The 19,911-nt window shown below is 39.9% G+C and overlaps 1 protein-coding gene across 4 annotated transcripts; it reads right to left on the bottom strand.

Moving 5' to 3' along the window:
• LOC122563678 (RNA-binding protein 38-like) lies at positions 1-18,521 on the bottom strand. 4 transcript variants are annotated; one of them, XM_087976862.1, is made up of 5 exons: positions 18,493-18,508; positions 18,143-18,303; positions 6,934-7,057; positions 4,735-4,786; positions 1-1,305 (listed from the first exon to the last, which is right to left on the bottom strand). In XM_087976862.1, the coding sequence occupies exons 2-5, from the start codon at positions 18,299-18,301 to the stop codon at positions 1,050-1,052; spliced, it is 591 nt and encodes a 196-aa protein (XP_087832988.1). In that variant the 5' UTR covers positions 18,302-18,303; positions 18,493-18,508; the 3' UTR covers positions 1-1,049. The 4 variants fall into 4 exon arrangements, with proteins under 4 accessions (XP_087832988.1, XP_087832986.1, XP_043573668.2 ...); XM_043717733.2 differs by having other exon boundaries at positions 2-1,305; positions 18,497-18,520; XM_087976861.1 differs by having other exon boundaries at positions 2-1,305; positions 18,470-18,513.
• Between the last annotated feature and the right edge of the window lie 1,390 nt (positions 18,522-19,911).

The raw sequence follows: 19,911 nt of genomic DNA, 5'->3' as shown, positions 1-19,911 counted from the left end.
AGATTGATACAAATGGTGTTCATGCCAAAGCAGGTTCTAAATTTCCCTTAAATTAGGTGTTAAATAAAATTTCTTCATGCACTTAAATTAGCAGCTACAAAAGTTCAGGAAATAAAAAAAAAGTGTATACATTTTGCAAATCCTTAGCATCAAATATGAAAGTGACAGTTATTTTGTTTATAAATATTCATTTAATTTAATGTTTACAGAGAAAAGAAGGAACACTTTCAGCATTCAAATAGGTTAATTTCTGCAATTCATAGTGTAAGTACTTGCAAGTATAAGTACTCACAATAAACACTATGAACAGATTACACAATTTCATAAATTACTTAAGCATTGTTTCCCCAAGTACAAGTGGTCTGGAATAGATGCATAGCTGATTCAAGCAAAAGAATCCCCAAGTGTACTACTTCCATATAGGATCAAAAGTATAAAGTTACATTTATATTAAAAAATCCTGAGCTGAGCATGGAATTGCAATGCAACAATTCCTTTATAGAAGTCTTGATCTGTATGTAAGCAATTAAAGATTTCCATAAATGTTCTAGATGATAGCCAGATACAGTAGTAATTACATCTTTGCAGTTGTCAGTGACTGATTCAGTGGAGATAAATGTTGAGCTGGCTTGAGCAGATCGTAATCTTGCAGTGGTTGGTCAGCCTCAATCCACCCCTGCTTTGCCATTTCTTGAATGAATCAGATTAATAATAAATTCACATTTCCAAATACAAAATACTTGCATACTGACTTTTCCCTTCAAGGTGGGAGGGAAAGTTAAAAATCAGAAGTACTCAAGCATTATAACTTGCAGGAATCTTGGAAGGGGGAATGGGGAACAAAAAAAATTACTTGGGAGGTACAAATGCCAGAATTTGCATTTTCCTCAATTTTGGTTTGTATTTTGCTGTAAAATTAAAAGGTATTCTTAATACGAATACAATGGTAGTAGATCCAAATGGTACAGTTGACAAACTCAGCAGTACTAGAATTTCCTCCGAGTCAGCACTCAAGATCTTAGCCTTGTGCCTGCTTTCATTTACACTGGCTATCGTCTCTGAAGTCCAGCTGTGTGTAATGTTGTTGGCTCGTGCTGGCATTGGCTCAAGCTTGGAATTCCAGTTTGCAATGGAAGCTGCATCGTGTAGGCGTAGCCAAGACTGGGGTACTGAGGGGAGGCTGGGTAATAATGTTCGTAGGTAGGATATTGTGTATACAATGCAACATTGGAATCCAGGTACGAGGTGGAGGGCAGGACAAAGCCAGGTTGAAGGATGGTCTGTGGGATCAAGTATGGTGCAACACTGGAAAAAGGGCAGAAAAATTAAGGTTAATCTTTTAGCGCTGATCATCTCCTAAAGATGTGTGCAACAATAATGTTTTGTATTGCTTGACAGATTCATTTAAGTGTGCTGGACCCTTTAATGTCTTTGAAGTGTGTTGATTTTAAAAAAAAAAGGGGTAACTTGTGCATGGCCTGTGTGGACAATTTCAGGTTGCAGACTCAAAGTAATTACCTCAAAGTCAACTGCAGTATTCAGTTGTATTCAGTCTTCACTGTCCAATACTGGACAGTGTGCTGCATTGTCAAGAGCATTTTCTTTCAAAATCAGTGATTAAACAGAGGATCCATCTGCCTAATGTGAGCACGAAATTCCATTACACTATTTTAAGAAGGAGTTCTTCTGGAGTCCTGGCCAATATTTATCCTTCAAAACCATTAAAACACATTAGCCAGTTGCCACACTTCAGTTGCTGGTTATTTTAAAAGACAATTATCTTAAAGACTCCAAAGCATAAAGTTACATTTATATTAAAACATCCTGAGCTGAGCATGGAATTGCAGTCCTACTTTCAGGAAGTGCCTTACACACACTGATTCCTTGTATGGAAATTCAGATGTCCATTTCAAACAACCTCTGATTCTTTATACTTTAGTGCAGTATATTGTCTTCACCAGTTGAGTGTTACTGTACTCCACCTTTGGCTTATAAAAAGATGTGCAAAGAATAGGCCCAATTATCAGCAGGCCGTTAACATTCTGCATTAGCAGAATTCTTCCCAACATGTTGCTCCGTTTCAACCAGTATTGCTTAAGTCAAAAAAGCAATAGGAGCAAAGATTTGTTTCTTTCTGTAGCACGAGTATCAAATCTCAAGAATCAAAATTAAAAGCAAAATTGAGACCACACATCATTTACCACAGATCAATTAACACCAGAACATTTAGAAACAAGAAAAGCCAACTAAATCAACAAGACCATCATATTCTCTCTCCATAGCTGAACGGCACCTGCCTCCTATTCATAAATCTGAGATTGAATCAATATAAAAATTGTAATGTTAACATGAAGAATCTCAGTGGACTCCTGTTATTTCAGAATTTTCTGCATTCATAGATACCTGGAGTGACCAAATTATAAAGTACAAGATCCAAAACACACTGCATTACTTTCATTGCAACACAAGATCTGTGGCAGGAAGTAAAAGTCAGCTAAACCCAAATATGCAAAACACTTGTATTTCTCCTTTTGCCAACACTGTAGAAATGCAGGAACGAACTGCAATGGAAAGGAAGGAGCAAGATTCTGGAGGTAAGGTCAGTTGCTAATGGATTACCGTAACTCCAAAGAGTTTGTTTCAACTATGGGATGCTGATGCTAAAGGGTCAAGATTATGTCAACAGTGATCAACCGAGGTACTGAATTAGAGTCATTCATAGGACAGATTACAGATTTAGAGAATTACAAAGATTGTTACAGTGTAGAAGCAGCCATTTAGCACCAGATCTCAAAACACCGAGTAACCCTTTTTTACAGGACTTAAATAGAAGTCATCAATGCCCTCTTGAATGCCTCAAATCAAAGTTACGTCCACACTTCTGGGTAGGATCTTGCAAACTTTACCTACTGGCCATCTCTTTTTCACTGTGTGATTTCGAGGAGGAATAAAAAAAATCATCAAATCTCCCTTCCCAGAAATCTCCCTTCTTCAATTTATCCTCATTGGAAACATTCTTATAAATCTCTTCTGCAATCTCTCCAACAGGTTTACATTCTTCCTGCAGCATGGCATGCTACTTCACTTGAGTCTTGTAAAGGTTCAGCATGATCACCTTGCTCTTGCACTCTATGCTTCTACTAAATAAATTTAGAAAACAGTATGCTTTACTTCTGTACCAGCCCTGCCACCTTTAGTGATTCGTGCACATCTACACTCAGGCTTCTGCTCCTATAGACTTCATGACAGCACCCCTTACTTTAAAAAGTCTCTTCTTTGTAGCACAGTACACTGTATATTTCTCCACATTGAACTTTGTTTAATCTTTATCCAATCCACCAACTTACAAATGCCTTTTTGAAGTCTGATACTGTCCACTTTACAACTTTTAATGCAAGCCAAGTTGTGGATCATCTGCAAACTTTAAAAAGACAGTCCCAATGCACACCAAGATCTAGATAATTTATAAGGAGGGGGTTTGATCTTTAACCAGAGAACTAAACTGGACTAGCCATATAAATGCTGTGGCGATAAGAGCCACCTAGTCGTTAGGAATCTTGCAGCAAGTTGCTCACCTCCTGACTGCCCAAAGCCTGACCAATATCTACAAGACAAGTCAGGTGTGACAGAATGCTTCTCACTTGTCGGGATGAGTACAACTCCAACAGCACTCAACATGCTTGACACCATCCAGGACAAAACAGCTTCAATCAGCACTAGGTCCACAAACATTCATGGATTAGTGGTGCTGGAAGAGCACAGGAGTTCAGGCAGCATCCAAGGAGCTTCAAAATCGACATTTCGGGCAAAAGCCCTTCATCAGGAATAAAGGCAGTGAGCCTGAAGCGTGGAGAGATAAGCTAGAGGAGGGTGGGCAAACATTCATTCCCTCCGCCAATGCTCTGTAGCACTCTGTACCATCTACAAGATGCACTGCAGAAATTCATCAAGACTCGTTAACAGCAGCTTCCAAACCCATGACTGCATCCACCTCAAACGATAATGGCAACAAAAACATGGGACACCATCATCTGTAAATTAGATTGGGGCTATATGACCAGCTGAGGGGATTGTAGAGACACTCCATGTTAATGTGAGACCAAATCAGATTTCCTCAACTGACTAATAAGAACATGCAACACAGATGAGAAAGTCTTGGATTCAAGATGACTGCCCACTTCTGCCCCTTGGTAGCAAAGGTTTGTGATTTGGCCTTACTACCTTAGACTTGACAGGAGAGATTTAGGTTGCCACTCACTCCAGCAGAATGTTAAGATGCTGCCCATGCTTATGTGCACACATACACTTGGTGAAACATTAGAATGGTTGGAACTGCACTCCATTTGGCGTCACGCCTTCAGAGGTAAAGCAGAAAGCAATGGGAAATGAAAGGAAATAAATAAAGAAAAAGCAGGGAATCTAGCCCTTACCATGTATCTCCCTAAAAAAAAAATCAGTGTAGGCAAGGTTATTCACCAAAGGTTCAAAGTATCACCACTGATTTACATTTGTGAACTTGAAAAATACCAAGTTCTCCCAACTTCCATTCAGCTGCCATAAATGCATGTGTACGATATTACAGATGCCTTTCTCTAATGGACATTAATGTTCAAATCTTCTCAAATTATGCCAGAATTTTACAGTAGTGAAATAAACACTTCTCAGGTATCAAACATTGTGGAATCAAGATCCAAATTTGAAATAAGCATATAAAAAGGAAATATGCCATCTTACCCATATGGTCTCTGCATTAGAGTTGAATGCACTTGTTGTAGGCCCATGCCCCCTTGGCATTTAAGAGGAGTGGGGGGGGGGGGGGGGGGGAAGAGAGAAAAGGAGAGAGAGAAAAAAAAAAATCAGCATTAGAGGTGGTTTAGATTTAACTAAAATAGTATTAAGAGCATTTGCAAAGATTGAGCTTTCTTGGGCTGAAACTCTCAAAAGTACAAAATATTTTAACTTAGCTAGCAGGTCAAAAGACTGAAATGTAGAAGTTCATGAAGATCCAGTGTCCCCATTTTGCAAATTAGGAATAAAGGACTGAAGCCTTCAAACACCATGCTCAGATCACTTGTTAATATTACACCCACACATCCTAATAAATGCGTACTTGGTTGAGGTACTGAATTGCTGCAGATTGCATAGAACATCATCATTACCTATAAAATAATTGAGCACATCTTGTGAAATTCAGTATAACTATGTTAACCCAGATAGAATGTAAAGAACTGGGAAGGTCCAAGGAGATGCAGAACCTTCATGTAAAAGGTTGCCAAATATTTTTACCCCCGAGTCGACTTCCATTGGCATAATTCCTCTTGTTAGGAAAATCGATATGGTCTGCAGCAACACAGCCCACACCACACATCCATATTCTTAATGTCCTCAAGTACTGGAGATTTGACTCCACATGTTTCTTCCCATCAGAAACTATACTGTGTATTATCTAAGAATTGAACAAAACTTGATTGGTAAATTTAGACAAGAATGTTTCACAAGGGATAAATAGGCTGTATTTAAGACATATATCCTAAAGGATCAACAACTGTGACAGTCTTAAAAGACAGGACAGAGTTTGAGAGCAGGTCATATACAGCTAAGTAAAAAGAGAGATCATAGACATCAAATGCACCTTAACTGTTATGTTTGCTTCAGCTGGAGTATTGAGCATAGGAGTTGGGAGGTCATGTTGAGGCTGTACAGGACATTGATTAGGCAACATTAGGAATATTGCATGCAATTCTGGTCTCCTTCCTATCAAAAGGAGGTTGTGAAACTTGGAAGGGATCAGAAAAGATTTACAAAGATGTTGCCAGGGTTGGAAAATTTGAGCTATAGGGATAGGTTGAATAGACTGGGACAGTTTTCCCGGGAGTGTCAGAGGCTGAGGGGTGACCTTTTAGAGGTTTATAAAATCATGAGGGGCATGGATAGGATAAATAGACAAAATCTCCCCCCGGCCAGGGAAAAGAGAGAGAAAGGAGTCCAGAACTAGAAGGTGGGGGAAAGATATAAACAAGATCCAAGGGGCAACTTTTTCACACCACAGAGGATGTGGTAGAGGCTAGTACAAATTGCAACATTCAAAAGGCATCTGGATGGGTATATGAATAGGAAGGGTTTTGAGGGATATGGGCCGGGTGCTGGCAAGTGGGATTAGATTGGGTTGGGATATCTGGTCGGCATGGACGGGTTGGACTGAAGGGTCTTCCCTGTCATATGTATCTATGACTATATCCAGTATCCTCAACAACTGTGGCTCAGTACAGCAGAGATGTGCAATCAGGTTGCTTACCATCCTCAGTTTGAGAAACACCACTTCTTTAAAAATTAAAATTTTCAAAATTATTGTACCAGCTGAATGTATTTACAGTTTCTTCCAAGATCTTTTAATCTGCTGTTGCCCAACACAGTCCAACCTTTTGGAAAAGGTACCTTTTATAATAAGCCATTTTAGCAAACTTCATGATTAAATGGTAAACTAGAATTTCTTGCATCTCTTCACATCCATCTAGACTTAGCAAATAGAATACAAAAGCAAAAGCACTGCTAATCTTTGAAGCTACCTGAAATCAGAGCTTTTCTCAATGGGAGTTACTCAAATGGATGTCAAGGATTTGGACTATTTACTTCCTTGCAGGACATGCAAACAGTGGGACATTAGGTTACAATAAACACAACAGCCATGCCGACACCAGTGAGAAATGCATGGGAAATCAACAACTTGTATTTACGTAGTTCCTTTATTGTAGGACAAGGTGCTTCATCTAAGTGATCAATTAGTCTAGTATTTGAAACTAGTGTTCAAGATATAACTTTTTTCCTACTTCCACATTTTTAAGAAGTTGAATTTCAGACTTGTAAAACCCAGATCTAGAACAGGTCAAATCCTCTTTTTTTTATATTCTTGGGGATTGGGGCATCAAGACTTACCTGAATGTACTATGCGGGGTTTGGCCCCAAGAAAGGCAAGGTTCACGTTAGTTTTTCTTCCATCAATGATAGGATTAGGATCTTTACATGCCCTGTCTGCTGCAGCCCAATCTGCCATTGTGACCTGTAATTTAAAACAAGCTTATTAAGAAAGTAATGCTAAAAAGGAACAGGACTTTACAATTTGAGGGGTTAATTTTGACAAGACCAAAAAAGAAAACTTGTAACAGCCATTTGCTGGTACAGTTTTCCAAATGCACACGTCCAAAGACATTGACTTTCAAGCCCACCTTCTGGGTACAGGGGCATAATTTACTTAGGGAATATAAATAAACTGTCTGCTGAATGTGCTTTTTAATAATCAAACTTGTTCATAGCAGTAATGGATTGGACCCTTCACTGAAAATTCTTAAGGAGCTGAAAGGTCATTGGAGTAGGCAGAGATATGGAGTAATCAGATTAGTGGAGAGTAGTTTCAAAAGCCAGGCAGGTGCTGTATGTTTATCAGTTTGGAAAATGTGTGACTTGAACACAAACCAAATGAATCTTCTGCAGGTTCAAGCGTTGGTTAACAGATAATCCAAAATTTAGTAAAGTTCAAACTCTGGCATGGCCGCAATCCCAGTGGTGCTGTGGGATACCATATCCACGGCGACGCATAGAAAAGCAGTACTCTTACATTTGTGTTATTTGGCTTTTGATAATCACTATTCATGTGGAGATAGTTGAGGAATGTAACAAAAGGTAAGGATGCATTGCTACAGTCATATGCAGCCATAACCTAAAGTACTGTGTACCATTTTGGTTTGATTTAAGAATATAAAACGACATAAGAGTTCAGAGAAGGTTCATTTAACTAATACATAGGCTTGAGGAATGAACTCTAGGGAAAATTGATCAAACAAGCTCTGCATACACTGAAGTTTAGATGAATGACAGATAGTCCTATTCAAACAAAATTTTGAGAGGACTTAGTGTGGATGCTGAGGCTATGCTACTCCTTGTGGGAAGACTAGAACTTGCAGATAATTTAAAAATAAGGAGTCAAATCAGCCACAATCCTCTTGAATGGCAGAGCAGACTAGCTGTGCTGCAGGAGCCTGTTAGTAATTTGTATGTTTGTAGAAAGAGTTCAATGAGCAGTTGTCATTGAATATTTCATATGGTGACTAAAAGTGTTTGAACACTTTCACAAATGTGTGAATGCAGAAACAATTGTTAATTTTAAATCAGAGTAGATAAATTCTTGTTAAGCAAAAGGTTTTAAAAGATATGGGCTAAAGGCAAGCCACAGATCAGCCCTGATTTCATTGAAAATCTCAAGGGCTATATGGCTTACTCCTATTCCGATGTTCAAACCTGGAGTGTGCACCTACGTACCATTCATTCATTCATACATAATGGGCACGCCAAGTTGATTAAATTTACTTAGAACTTTATATTACACTAAAAGTGCAAGTTAATACAAAATTGAGTCACATTAGGAAATATTTAGGTTAGATCAAGACAGATTTATTTCAAAGTGATAGACTTACAAGGATTTTCTGAAAACGTGGAAAGCAAGAAATGTGTAGAGGGGAAATCTCGGAGCCTACAGTCTAGGTACCTGAAGGCAGAGCCACCAAACAGCATGATCATCAAATGTTCAAAGGAGCCAGAATTAGAGGGCAGGTGTCAAGTGTTCTTGGGGCTGAAAGAAAGGAGGTGCAAGTCCATTGGGGAATTTGAAAAACAAGGGTGATGCTTGAGCAGGAGCCTATACAAGTCAAATTATCAGAAGTTTAAACAGGAGGATCAGGACTTTGATCCAAAATACAGGCTGCTTGGCATTTGAAATACCTAGTTTCCAAAGGGCAAAATATGAAACCATCCAGGAGTGCATTGGAATAATCAAGACTAAAAGTAATAAAAAAAATGGAATGTTAGTTTCAGCAGGTAAGCCAAGACATTTATCAAAAGGTTAGAGTTAAAATTGGTGAAAACACAGACTGCCTTGGTGAAACTGCAAACATTTAGTTAGAAATTCACAGGTTCCGAACTAGTCTGGTTTAGTACTAGACAGTTGCCAGCAAGAAATGGTATCAGTTTGGAATTAGACTAAAAACAGTGGTTTCAGTCCTCTCACCATTTATTTGGACAAAATTTCTGCTAGTCCATTAAGAAGTCAGATTTGTTGAATTGCAGATTTCAATACAAACACATGCAAGTGACCCAGGGAAAGAATCCTTAAGTAACAACCAGACTAAGGGATTTGGGTTGATTTCCCTCACAAAAGCAGCACAGACCAGTTGCAAGCTTCAAGAATGATCAATAGCACAGCTCAAAGATTTTCCAACCCCTGACAAACCCTCGAGGTTTACTGCACAGAAACATGTTTTTAAATCCATCATGACTACTGGCTTTAAAAACCCAAAAACCTGCAGATGCTGTAAATCAGAAACAAAAACCGAAAGTTGCTGAAAAAACTCAGCAGGTCTGGCAGCACCTGTGAAGAGAAATCTAAGTTAACGTTTCGGGTCCCGTGACTCTTCCTGTCAGCTTTATGCTGGTGTATCCAGAACCCAATTCTGCTCAGTGGTCTCCTGTAATTCTGCCCTACTTCACTTCAAATGCTTGTTCAGTAGCACACAAATACATTAAAATCTTAACTGAAATGTTGCAAACTATTAAGTTGTTCATTGAAGATTTTCACAATCTTTGTATGAGATTTGCACTGTATTTATCCAATAATGCCACATACCAACTAGCTGCCTGGACAAGTATCCTTCAGATTTCACAGTTGAAAGTACTTGGTGCTCCACACTTCCTATCACTTGATCTGCCTTACTCTTCCATTTCTACATCAGTGAAAAGTTTTTAGTTTTAAAAATAAAATATAAACGTGAGTAGCAATTCAAAATAATTCTCATTTCCTAATCCATGGAGCAAATCTGCAGTTAGCTGAAAAAAACACCAAGGGAACAATATGAAATTTAGTTGATCACAGTTTATTTCAGGAGTTTGGACTGCAGAAGGAAATAAAAGACAGACACAGATACACTCACAGACGAGCTACATTCCAAGTTAGATTCAATCTTTTGAAGAATGTCGCCAACAGTATTATACTAATTGAAGTGATGGGACCTTGGCAGCAGGTTAATAAGCAATGGTGTATTTGCTCTGTAATTCTCAATCCCCTTGAAGACACAAAACACAGAATAAGCTCAAGTAACCCAAGGTCTGTTCGTCTTGTAGTTGGTGTATAGTGTGAAGGTTTGGACAATGACAAGGCACGCTTTATATTCATTAAAGATCAGTGGCTCCACTTCTGAGAAAACACACAAGTGGAAAGGACTTCCTTTACAAATCTCAAATAATTAGTATTCACACTATTTGAAAAGAAGAGCGAACACAAATTTAGAGATAAGTGTAAAGAATTTAGTGAGAAATTAAAATACATTTTTAATGCAATGTATAGTTGAATTTTGTCAGTCAAACTTCTGTTGAAATAATCCACAATTCCTTTTATAATGCAAGGGCAATTACGTGAATATTAATCAAAGAACTGCAGATACTAGATATCTGAAAAAAATTGCTAGTGAAACAGAAAATCTGGCAGCTTCTATGAGGAGAAAGTTAACATTTCAGTCTTGACTTGAAAGTTCTAATGAAGAACCATTAACTCCATTTTCTTCCCCCTGCCAGCAAAACACCCATGCAGGCTAATAAGCAGAACGTGTGGTAGAAGTAAGTTGCTCCAACCACCAGATTTTCTAAAAACATTGTAACTATGACAAAAGTCAAATCACCAGGACTCAAATCTACAGTACAATCATCTTGAAGGACTGTGCAATAACTAAGCTACTGGATCACTGACTGGCTATTATATTTATCTGTGAAGGTTACTCACGAAACTAATGATAGATCACCACCTGCAGCAAAGCAGTGTGGTTGCCAATCAAATATTGCTACACTGTTTTTCCATGAGAAACAGTAATAGTAGCTTCAAACTTCAAAAGTGATTTATTTTGACAGTTATTAGGTTTGTATCCTTGATAAACTGTTCAGTACATTTTGCCAGATCATGGGAGTGATGTACCATTTCATACAGTCAAAAATTCTGCAGCATGGAAACAGACCCTTCAGTCTAACTCACTCATGCTGAGCAGATATCCTAAATGAATCTAGTCCCATATCCCTCAAAATCCTTCCTCGTCACATACCCATAGCCTCCACCACTTCCGCTGGCAGTTTATTTCATAAATGCACCACCCTGTGTGAAAAAGTTACCCCTTCGGTCCCTTTTAAATTTTTTCCCCTCACCCTAGATTCCCCAACCTTAGAGAAAAGACCTCGTCTACGTACCCTATCCATACCCATCATGCTTTATAAAGCTCTACAAAAGTTACCCCTCAGCTTCCGAAATTCCAGGTAAAACAGAGCCCCACCCTATTCACCCTCATCCTGTACCTCCAACCCTGGCAACATCCTTGTAAATCTTTTTTGAACCCTTTCAAGTGTTACAACATCCTTCTGATAGGAAGGAGACCAGAGTTGCACATAATATTCCAAAACTGGCCTAACCAATACTCTGTACAACCACAACATGACCTCCCAACTCTTATACTCAATGCTCTGACCAATAAAGGAAAGCATACTAAATACCTTCTTCACTATCCTATTGACTAGAGACTCCACTTTCAAGGAACTATGAACCTGCACTCAAGTCTCTTTGTTCAGCAGCACTCCCCAGGACCTTACCATTCAGTCTGTAAGTCCTGCCCCGATTTACCTTTCCAAAATGCAGTACCTCACATTTATTTAGATTAAATTCCGTCTGCCACTCCTTGGCCATCTAACCAAAATCCTGTTGTACTCTGGAGGTAACCTTCTTCATTGTCCACTACACCTCCAATTTTGGTGTCACCTGCAAACTTACTAACTATAGGTTCGGTTGTCTTGGATCGGCGCAACATCGAGGGCCAAAAGGCCTGTACTGCGCTGTATTTTTCTATGTTCTATACTTCCTTCCTATGTTCACATCTAAATCATTTATATGAATGGTGAAAAGTAGTGGATCCAGCACTGATCTTTGTGGCACACCACTGGTCACAGGCCTCCAGTCTGAAAAGCAACCCTCCACTAACAGTCTTCTCCCTTCAAGCCAGTTCTGTATCCAAATGGCTAATTCTCCCTGTATTCCACGTGAGCTCACCTTGCTAACCAGGCCAAACACCTTACTGAAGTCCATATAGATCATGTCCACCACTCTACCATCATCAATCCTTTGTTACTTCTTCAAAAAAACTCAATTTCCCATGCAAAAAAGCCATGTTGACTAACCCTAATCAATCCTTGCCTTTCCAAATACCATGTAAACCCTGCCCCCCAGGATCCCCAACAACTTAAACATTGATGTCAGGTTCACTGGCCTATAGTTCTCTGGCTTTTACTTACTACCTTTCTAAACAGTGGCATTATGTTAGCCAAACTCCAGTCTTCCAGCACTTCATCTGTGACTATTGATGATACAAATCTCTCAGCAAGTGGCCCAGCAATCACTTCCCTAGCTTCCCACAGAGTACTAAAGTCTGGGTATTTATCCACCTTTATACATTAAGACATCCAGGAGCCCCTCTTCTGTAATATGGACATTTTTCAAGATGTCACCATCTATTTCCCCACATTCTATAACTTCCATGTCCTTCTCCACGGCAAACATTGATGCAAAATATTAATTTGCATCTCTCCATCTCCTGCGGTTCCACACAAGCTGCCTTGTTGATCTGAGGGGCCCTATTCTCTTGCAAGTTACCCTTTAGTTTTCAGTTTATTTGCAAAAACCCTTTGGATTCTCCTTAACTATTTGCCAAAGCTATCATGTCCCCTTTTTGCCCTCCTGATTTCCATATAAAATATACTCTTACTGCCTTTATATTCTAAGGAGTCATTTGATCTACCTTGTCTACACCTTAGATATGCTTCCTTCTTTTTCTTAACCAAACCTCAATTTATCATCCAGCATTCCCTGCACTTACCAGCCTTGCCTTTTACCCTAACAGGAATATACTGCCTCTGGACTCTCGATATCTCATTTTTGAAGGCTTAATTTTCCAGCCATCCCTCTACCTGCAAACATTTGCCCCCACTCATGATTAGAAGCAGACCAATCCATCTGAAAATAATATTTGACAAAGAACCACCCAATAGTTCAATTAAAATTGAAGCCCATGGAATGAAAGGATCAATAGTAATGTGAATGCAGAAAAATTTCAAAAATTTGCAGATGACACGAAACTCAAACAAATGCTAGACAGATGATAGAACAAACCTCAGGAGGAACATGGTGAAATGAGCAAACACAGATGAAATTTGACAGAGGAGTATGAAGTGATACATTTTGCTAGGAAAAAGAAATGACAAGAGGCACAAACTGAATCTTACTTTTTAAAATGAAAAAGTTTACAAGAACAGAGACACCTTGGGAAATCCATATACAAGTCTTCAAATGGGTGGCAGGGCAGATGGAGAAAAGAGTTAACAAAACACAATGTAAACCTTTTGTTAGTAGACGAATATAAAGTAAAAAAAAAACATGATGAACCTTTATAAAACAGACTAGCACTCAGCTAAATTGTGATATTAAGTTTTGAGCACCACACTTTGAATTTGGACATACAGGTAGGTTTAAATAGCAGCTTAAAAAAGTAAAAGGGGAAGAAATTCCAGAACTTAGAACCAATGCAAATGAAGGCTCTGCCATTGAAAGGGAAAGGACAGAGAATAGAAATCATTGATAAAGAATGCAGAAAGTTTGGTGGGTAGTTGTGCTGGAGAAAAATTACAGAGACAGGGATGGGCGAGGCCACAAAAGAGATTTGGAAACAAGGATGTGAATTTTTAAAAAGACTAAAGTAGGATGGGAGCAAATGTAACACCACGCACAGGGATGAAGGCCAATAAGGACTTAGCAGCATAGTTTTGGAATGAGGTCAAGTGTACACAAGGCACGCAGTAGAGACCAATTAACAGAACACTCCAATAGTCAAATCTAGTGTTAACAAAGGCACAGGCAGGAAATGTTGTGGAAGTGAAATTTAGTATCTTGGGTTATGGAAAATGATCAAGTTCTTTTAAGTTCAATTCAGGCTGGAATCAGAAAACAAGGTTGTAAGCAGTCTGGCCCAAGTTCACAGTTCTGAGCAACTGGGTACTGCAGATGGTAGAGATTAGACTCAAGATTCGAATGGTGCACAGCCGGTCAGGCAGCATCTGAGCAGGAAAATAGATATTTCGGCAAAAGCCCTTCATTACGAATGAGGATGGGAGCCTCTGGGGTGGAGAGATAAATGGGAGGGGGTGGAGCGAGGGAAAAAGTAGCTGACAGTACAATAGGTGGATGGAGGTGGGGGTGAAAGATGATAGGTCGGAGAGGAAGACTGACAGGTGGGCAAGGTCATGAGGATAGTACTGAGATGGAAGGTTGGAATTTGGGTGGGGTGGGGTGGGGTGGGGTGGGGGGTAAGAAGGAGAAATGAGGAAACTGGTGAAATCCACATTGATGCCACAGGGTCAAAGGATCCCGAGGTGGAAGATGAGGCGTTCTTCCTCCAGGTGTGAGGGAGTGGCGATGGAGGAGGCCCAGGACCTGCATGTCTTCAGCAGAGTGGGAGGGGGAGGTTAAAATGTTCAGCCACGGGGTGGTGGGATTAATTGGTGAACATATCCCAGAGATGTTCTCTGAGGTGTTCTGCAAGTAGGTGTCCTGTCTCCCCAATGTAGAGACGACCACATTGGGAGCAACAGATACAATAAATAATGTGTGGAAGTACAGGTGAAACTTTGATGTGGAAGGCTCCTTTGGGACCTTGGATGGAGGGGAGGGGGATGCACGGTATGGGCGCAGGTTTTGCAATTCCTGCAGTGGCAGGGGAAGGTGCCAGGAGGGGAGGGTGGGTTGTTTCACATAGTGAGGTTTCCTTCTAAACCCCCCCCCGCTCCCCTTTACCCCAGTGCCAACCTTCTAGCTCAGCACCATCCTCATGACCTGTCCCAACTGTCAATCTTCCTTCTCACCTATCCGCTCCACCTTATCACCTTTACCCCAACCTCCATCCACCTATTGCACCCAGCTACCTTTTCCCTAGCCCCACCCCTCTTCCATTTATCTCTTCTTTCCCCCCCCCCACCCAAGACTCCCACCCTCATTCCTGATGAAGGGTTTTTGCCCAAACCGTCAATTTTCCTGCTCCTCAGATGCTGCCTGACCTATTGCGCTTTTCCAGCACCACTCTAACCTTGACTCCAAGTTCAGAGTTGTCAGGTAGAGGGATGGACTAAAATACTCAGAACAGAGTCTATGGCAAGGAAAAAAAAACACTTTAGATCTTCCAGATATTTAATGGAATGAATGTTTCCCTCACCACCAGACGCCTGGAGGAAGAACGCCTCATCTTCCGCCTCGGAACACTTCAACTCCAGGGCATCAACGTGGACTTCAACAGTTTCCTCATTTCCCCTTCCCCCCACCTCATCAGAGTTCCAAACTTCCAGCTCAGCACTGTCCCCATGACTTGTCCTACCTGCCTATCTTCTTTTCCACCTATCCACTCCACCCTCCTCCCTGACCTATCACCTTCATCCCTCCCCCACTCACCCATTGTACTCTATGCTACCTTCTCCCCACCCCCACCCTCCTCTAGCTTATCTCTCCACGCTTCAGGCTCTCTGCCTTTATTCCTGATGAAGGGCTTTTGCCCTAAATGTCGATTTTACTGCTCCTTGGATGCTGCCTGAACTGCTGTGCTCTTCCAGCACCACTAATCCAGAATCTGGTTTCCAGCATCTGCAGTCATTGTTTTTAACCTAGTTTTCCCAAATCTGCCTCTTGACAAAAATCAATTAAGCATTGTGATGAATGAAAGACCAAAGCCACAGTTAATTTAAAAGAAAGTTTAAGTGATATGGTGGCAAGGGAACCTTCTTTTAAGAAATGAACAGAAGGAAATGAAGTTGAGAAGAGAGGTGAAGCAACTATATGTCAACCATATTGATAGGTTGTGAATGCCTCTTAAAACAAGAGCCTTTCAATGAAATGGATCAGAAGTAACATGAGCAGTGCTGGTCCTGAAGCTTCATTTCTAAAGGAGCGACAAGTGTTATTTCAGTTTCCAGAGGAAAATAAAATCAGTTCTTTATTGGGAACACCCTACTGCAGTTAGAATTATGTTTTATTTACTCAGTACCTAAATAGTTTAGAAATGGTCTGAATCTGGCCAGATTACAAAAAAAAATTGAAGCATTAATATAAATATAGAGACAAAAAATTAGCTCAAGCTTGTACCAGACCAGTGGGAACCACTTTCAGTTGGGCGAAACTGAGCTTTTCCTGGTGATGTTTGTTTTCAAGTAAGCTGGCTTTTAAAGCTCAAAATTTATTTTCACATTACTAAAATTGTTCCATGCAGCTCCAGTGTGCATAACATTTCAGCAAGGCTGTACTTGAAATATGCACAAATATAATAACTTGATTTGGAGTCAAGACTTGATTTGTCCTACAGATGAATTTATATATAAAACTTCTGTTTCCTACAGAAATAAACATTAGTTCAAATTCACGAACAATACTAGAATTTAAAGGATCAAATGTAACTATTATAAAAGTCACAATGTGGCAAGAAGGAAATGTTAAAAACAAAAGGGCCATTGGCTGCACCATGTGTGTTGGCCATCATATTACAGAGGGAGGAACAAAAGCCTTACATTAAACATGCCACAATAGGAATGTTACCTGTACGTGGGACAATGTTGCAACATAATTTCAAATTAAAGCTAGTAATATTTACAACGGATTGTAAATTGTCTTGTTTGTTAGCACCTCATCCTTGCTTTCCTTTGAGTAGTACTGTAAGACTGTGTTCAGGTGAACTAGCAAACACTAAATATATTAATTAGCATAGCTTTGGAAATAGAAGCTTTGCTCCAGCCTTGTGCTGCCATTTAAGAAGTTTGTGACAGATGTGGTTATTCTACATTCTTGCCCACTCCCAATTACCTTTCATCCTTTGCTTAACAAGTATCATCTTTAAAATTTCAAAACTCCACCACTTTTAGAAACATTTCCAAAAACACTCAATATTGAGGTTTTTCTTCATCTTTTGAAAATGGGCAATTTAAAAAGAAAACAGCAACCCAGGATTTGAATAAGAGGCAAGATCCTTTCCATAGCCTCCCTGTCAAGTTGCCCCAGAATAATTTTGGAAAATTTCAGCAAGTCTGGCAGCATGTGGAGAGAAAGCAGTCATTGTTTTGGACCTGTAATGGTCACTAGTCTCAAAACATTCACTATTTTTCCTCTTCACAGATGCCACCAGACCTGCTGAGATTTTCCAAAATATTTCTGGGAAAGTTCCTTGTTCATTTTTCTCCCCAGGATCTTGCACATTTCAAATCATGTCATCTATTACTCCAAATTGTAGCAGATGAGCCTAGCCTTTTCAATCTTTCTTGAAAGGGCAACCCACCCATTCCAGATAGCGGGACAGTCAACCTTCTGGACAGCTTCCAAATTTAACATTCTTCCTTTAAGTAAGGAGACCAACACTGTACAAATTAGGGAGTGTTCCTCATGTTGTCAGATGTCATTCAAACCATCAAAAACAACTCACTCATCCCATTGTTTGATAGCTAATCAAAATTAACTTATTTGATTCAACCATTCATGATCCATATAAAAACTACAAGGAATTTCTAGACCAATAGATTTTCCAGTATATTAAAATATGCCAGTTTGCAAACTTAGATGGATACTTACATCTCTGGACAAGAAAGAATAATGGGGATTATCCCTGGCCAATATAATACGCTTGGTAAAATGGCACGACCCAAACAGTGTTGACGGTTGTAACTTCCTTGGTTACTTCATGTTGATGGTGGATGTTTATTAAGTAAATATATTAAGGCAGGATCACGAACATAAACGTAAAGAGCTTTCTAATAAGATTAGCGAATTTGGCTAAACAGTACCACCCTTGTCACACCTGTGAATAATCAGCAATTGCTTTTGGACAACCCTGGAGTCTAAAGGAGTTGTGACCCAATAACTTGCCTTTGCAGCTAGTTTCGAGTTTAATGTCTCACCAAATAGTTCAACAATTCCTCCCCAACCCCACAAACATATGAGAACGGTCCATTGGTCCTATTCGGTGTGGTTAGTAAGTCAGATACTCACAAAACCATAACCTCGAGATCGTCCAGTTAACCTGTCCGTTATCACCGCCGCTTCTTCAATTTCTCCGAATCGCTGAAAATATCGTCTGAGTGATATTTCGTTACTATGGTAAGGTAACCCACCCACGAAGAGCTTCCGAAATACTCTGTCCTTATTCATAGCTGGGATGGAGGGGGTGGGGGGTGGGATTGGAGAAACAGATACACAAAACATACAACTCTTACAATAAATCAGTTACATTTACAAAGGACGAGAAGCCCGAATATATAATTTAGCAGTTATTAAACTCATTAATGCCTAGATGAAGAGAGTACGAAATGAACACACTTTGAGAACAAATGGTTACTCACTGACCGCTACACGCGTGTCTGCTGCGGAATTCACCTCTTTGTCTCACCGCGCACTCGTTGCCTCCGTTGCTTTTGTTTCTTTGTAACTCACAGTGTATCCTCACGGGACTCGAAGTTACACCCCGCTCGACAACCCATTGGCTTAGTCGGCGCCTGGATCCGCCTTAGTGACTGGCTTTATTTCCTATTGGCTACTGAAGTCGTCAATCATCTGTACCGTCGTACTTCCTTGAATAGCAATCAATTGCTAAGGACTGAAGAGCATTAAGGTGACTGCGCCATGCAGCTCTCCTATTCTAAACACAGACTATCGATCGGGCTAATATACTGTATAATTGATAACTGTGGGACAAGATTCTCATCACAAGTAGCTTTCTTTGTGCACATGTGGATAGGGGGTAGGGCAATGGAAGATTGTTGTCGCCCTCTGGTGGAAAGAAAACGCTTAGTTTTTACACTAGAAATTGACAACTAAAATAATTTAAAACTCATTCTTTTAATTTTTTTGTTACTTCGCAGTTTTAAATTTCCTGTATTTCAAAGGCTGCATAACCGGTCAGAATCTAGGAACCCTGACTGATCTCAAATCTAAAGGCACTAACTATCCTTACTAAAAAGTTAACAAATTCAACATGGGTTGAAGTTCAAAACTGAGTACTGCAGTTATTTGCAGTCACAATTTTAAAAAAAATGTTAAGTTACAGTGTTCACCAGCAAATTAACTAATACTCCACTGATTCTGATTCCCACATGATCCCCACCATTGGTGGATGTGCCTTTTTCACTGGCGCAACCTCATCATGCATCATCACATTTAATTCAAGGATATATTGGTCCAAGATGGCAGAGGTTGCAGACATCAGGTTTCTCAATCTCTACAAGGACAAAATTCTCGATTGCCGGAGAACAGTATGATTGTTCAAGTGGCGATGGAGAGATTTCAAATAGCTGCCAATCTAATAAATGGCATATACTGTCGCTTAACAGCATTAACTCCTCCTTAATTTGCACAAATGTTTAATCCCTCTTCAACAACTAAGCTTCTCTCCTCCCTTATGCAAGCACTAGCTCCACCCAATCAACATCCGCAAAGAGACTACCATAAAGACCCTCTTCTCTACCTTCACGCCTAAGGAGGAAGCCAATGAACCCCCTAGATGATGGACATCTGACCATCACCAGACCTTCACCTGCATCTTCCACAACTTTAGAGAATTTCATTTCTGTGATTTATTCTTTCTAGAACAGAGTTGAGAGACAATATGGTGAGCGTATCACTGACACATCTCTGTAGCTGGTTGAGGGAAAAATACCCAGGTATTTTTCGCTGATATACTCTGACATTCAGAGGAATGCTGGCGACGAGGGTTCAGTTCAGCCACAGGCAGAAGATGAGTCCCTGCTCTCAGCCTTCAATGA

This window comes from Chiloscyllium plagiosum, unplaced genomic scaffold (assembly GCF_037043375.1).
Source record: "Chiloscyllium plagiosum isolate Xiang-an unplaced genomic scaffold, Cpla_swu_hap1 HiC_scaffold_30, whole genome shotgun sequence".
Taxonomy (NCBI): Eukaryota; Metazoa; Chordata; class Chondrichthyes; order Orectolobiformes; family Hemiscylliidae; genus Chiloscyllium; species Chiloscyllium plagiosum.
The sequence above is the reverse complement of the archived record's forward strand: the minus strand, read 5'-3'. Positions and strand labels throughout refer to the sequence as shown.

Coding starts and splice junctions, on each gene's coding strand:
- LOC122563678 (XM_087976860.1), bottom strand. CDS start 18,355: ATGTTTTGTGTATCTGTTTCTCCAATCCCACCCCCCACCCCCTCCATC. Junction 7,058..18,142: donor GATCTCGAGGTTATGGTTTT/GTGAGTATCTGA, acceptor TTTAAATTACAG/GTCACAATGGCAGATTGGGC. Junction 1,306..4,734: donor CTAATGCAGAGACCATATGG/GTAAGATGGCAT, acceptor CCCTTTTTCCAG/TGTTGCACCATACTTGATCC.